Source organism: Schistocerca gregaria, unplaced genomic scaffold (assembly GCF_023897955.1).
Source record: "Schistocerca gregaria isolate iqSchGreg1 unplaced genomic scaffold, iqSchGreg1.2 ptg000394l, whole genome shotgun sequence".
Lineage (NCBI taxonomy): Eukaryota > Metazoa > Arthropoda > Insecta > Orthoptera > Acrididae > Schistocerca > Schistocerca gregaria.
The window spans coordinates 958,967-961,050 of record NW_026061833.1 but is presented as its reverse complement, the minus strand read 5'-3'; the positions used below and the strand labels follow the sequence as shown (position 1 = coordinate 961,050).

Sequence of the window (2,084 nt, the reverse complement as noted above, 5' to 3'; positions counted from 1 at the left end):
CTTTTGTTGAAGTTTGGAGAACATACCTTCACCGAGGAGTCAAGTAGGCTCCCTCCTACGTATATCTGACGAAGAGACCATGAGGATAGAGATTAGAGCCCACACAGAAGCATACCGACAATCCTTCTTTCCACGAACAATACGACGCTGGAATAGAAGGAATACCTTAACTGCGGTTTACAACCGTTAAAAATGTCAATATCTGTGCGACCGTCACACTGGGAAGGCATACATGCAACGGCAAGTGGAAGAATGAGAGCGAGGGGGCGCCGCGCGCAGCCTGAGCCCCGGCAGCGCCGTGACGGACGGCCGCGGCCCGGACCCGGACCCGGCCTGTCCCGCCCACGGCTGCCCTGCCGCTGGCGCTCCCACGCGGTGCCCCGGGAGCCAGCAGGCCGGCCGGCAGTGGGCGGCGGCCGCGGCGGCACAGTCTTCTGCCGCACTCTGCTCTCCTCGCCACTTGCTGCAGGACAATCTTCCTCACTTTTCTTGTTCGAGCTCAAAACAGACTCTCTACGCAATAAAACTTGTACTCATCTTGTGCTCACGCCACGCCAAAGGAGTTTACCTGATTCTTTTTCAGATACTCGCCATACTGACTCGTTTGATGCGGCACGCCACGACTTCCCTCCTCGAGCCATCTTCGTCATCTAACTTACTACAATGCCCTTAAATATTTGTGGCACGCCTCCGAATCTCCATTTTCCCCCTACTATTTTCGCTCTCTGCGACTTCGTCTTTCTGGATTGAATCTCTCTCATGTCCTGACACACGTCCTTTCGTGCTATCCCTTTTTATTCTCAGGGTTTTTCACACGTTCCCTCAGTCGCCGATTCTCTGAGGAACCATTTCGCACCTTAGCAGCCCGTGATGATCTTGAAAACTTCCGGTGATGACTGAAGGTAAGGGCACAGGTCGGGAAACGTCCAAGTCGACAGTCGCCGTGAGACGTGTGACAGTGGTCCGGCTGTCGCTAGGAACGTAGGGTGCGCAGCTGCTGACGTCACACGCACGGCCGCCTGCCCGCGGGGCCTGTGTGCGCTGGGCGGGGCTCCGGGCGAACCGGAACGCGGGCGGACGGCTTTTACAGCCATTCTTACAACCAAAAATTAATGTAAACCGGAATACTTCGGCGATCCCACAAAAAATGGGCCACACCCAATGAAACAGCAATAATTTCAATGTCTTTGAAACAACAAAATTCAATAATTTACACTGACTAAATATTTTCACCGTCAACCTCTGGATTAACAACTATTAATCGCTTCTGCAATTTCAACATACGATATCTGAGACTACATAGCAAATCACTATATCCATCACCTGTCAAAGCTAAGTATCTGCATCTATTTTATTTTTCGGCTTATTACGTCTTTTACATTTTTTTAATACAAATGTTTGTCACAACATCGCGTACCCCACAACTACACAGCAAATGATTACAACACAAACATCTCATATTTAGTCGTATCTGTCTATTTATTTAATGACGAGTGTACTACTTTCCCAGTAACTTTATTCAAATGTTGACTATCTTGTTGTTGTGGTCTTCAGTCCTGAGACTGCTTTGATGCAGCTCTCCATGCTACTCTATCCTGTGCAACCTTCTTCATCTCCCAGTACCTACTGCAACCTACATCCTTCTGAATCTGTTTAGTGTATTCATCTCTTGGTCTCCCTCTACGATTTTTACCCTCCACGCTGCCCTCCAATGCTACATTTGTGATCCCTTGATGCCTCAGGACATCTCCTACCAACCGATCCCTTCTTCTAGTCAAGTTGTGCCACAAACTCCTCTTCTTCCCCAATTCTATTCAATACCTCCTCATTAGTTATGTTATCTACCCATCTAATCTTCAGCATTCTTCTGTAGCACCACATTTCGAAAGCTTCTATTCTCTTCTTATCCAAGCTATTTATCGTCCATGTTTCACTTCCATACATGGCTACCATCCATACAAATACTTTCAGAAATGACTTCCTAATACTTAAATCTATACTCAATGTTAACAAATTTCTTCTCTTCAGCAATGATTTCCTTGCCATTGCCAGTCTACATTTTATATTCTCCCTACTTCGACCAT

The 2,084-nt window shown here is 47.6% G+C and overlaps 1 protein-coding gene across 1 annotated transcript; it reads right to left on the bottom strand.

Annotated features, from left to right (window-relative positions):
* Positions 1-213: 213 nt before the first annotated feature.
* Positions 214-1,094, bottom strand: LOC126310130 (putative uncharacterized protein ASB16-AS1). Its single transcript, XM_049992108.1, has 2 exons — positions 1,003-1,094; positions 214-463 (listed from the first exon to the last, which is right to left on the bottom strand). Exons 1-2 carry the CDS (start codon positions 1,092-1,094, stop codon positions 214-216), a joined length of 342 nt encoding a protein of 113 aa, XP_049848065.1.
* Between the last annotated feature and the right edge of the window lie 990 nt (positions 1,095-2,084).

Bases quoted from the DNA above. Each gene is read 5' to 3' on its own strand.
- LOC126310130 (XM_049992108.1), bottom strand. From the start codon at position 1,094: ATGGCTGTAAAAGCCGTCCGCCCGCGTTCCGGTTCGCCCGGAGCCCCG. The intron at 464-1,002 runs GTCAGCAGCTGC...ATTGTCCTGCAG, and splicing joins CAGGCGGCCGTGCGTGTGAC to CAAGTGGCGAGGAGAGCAGA.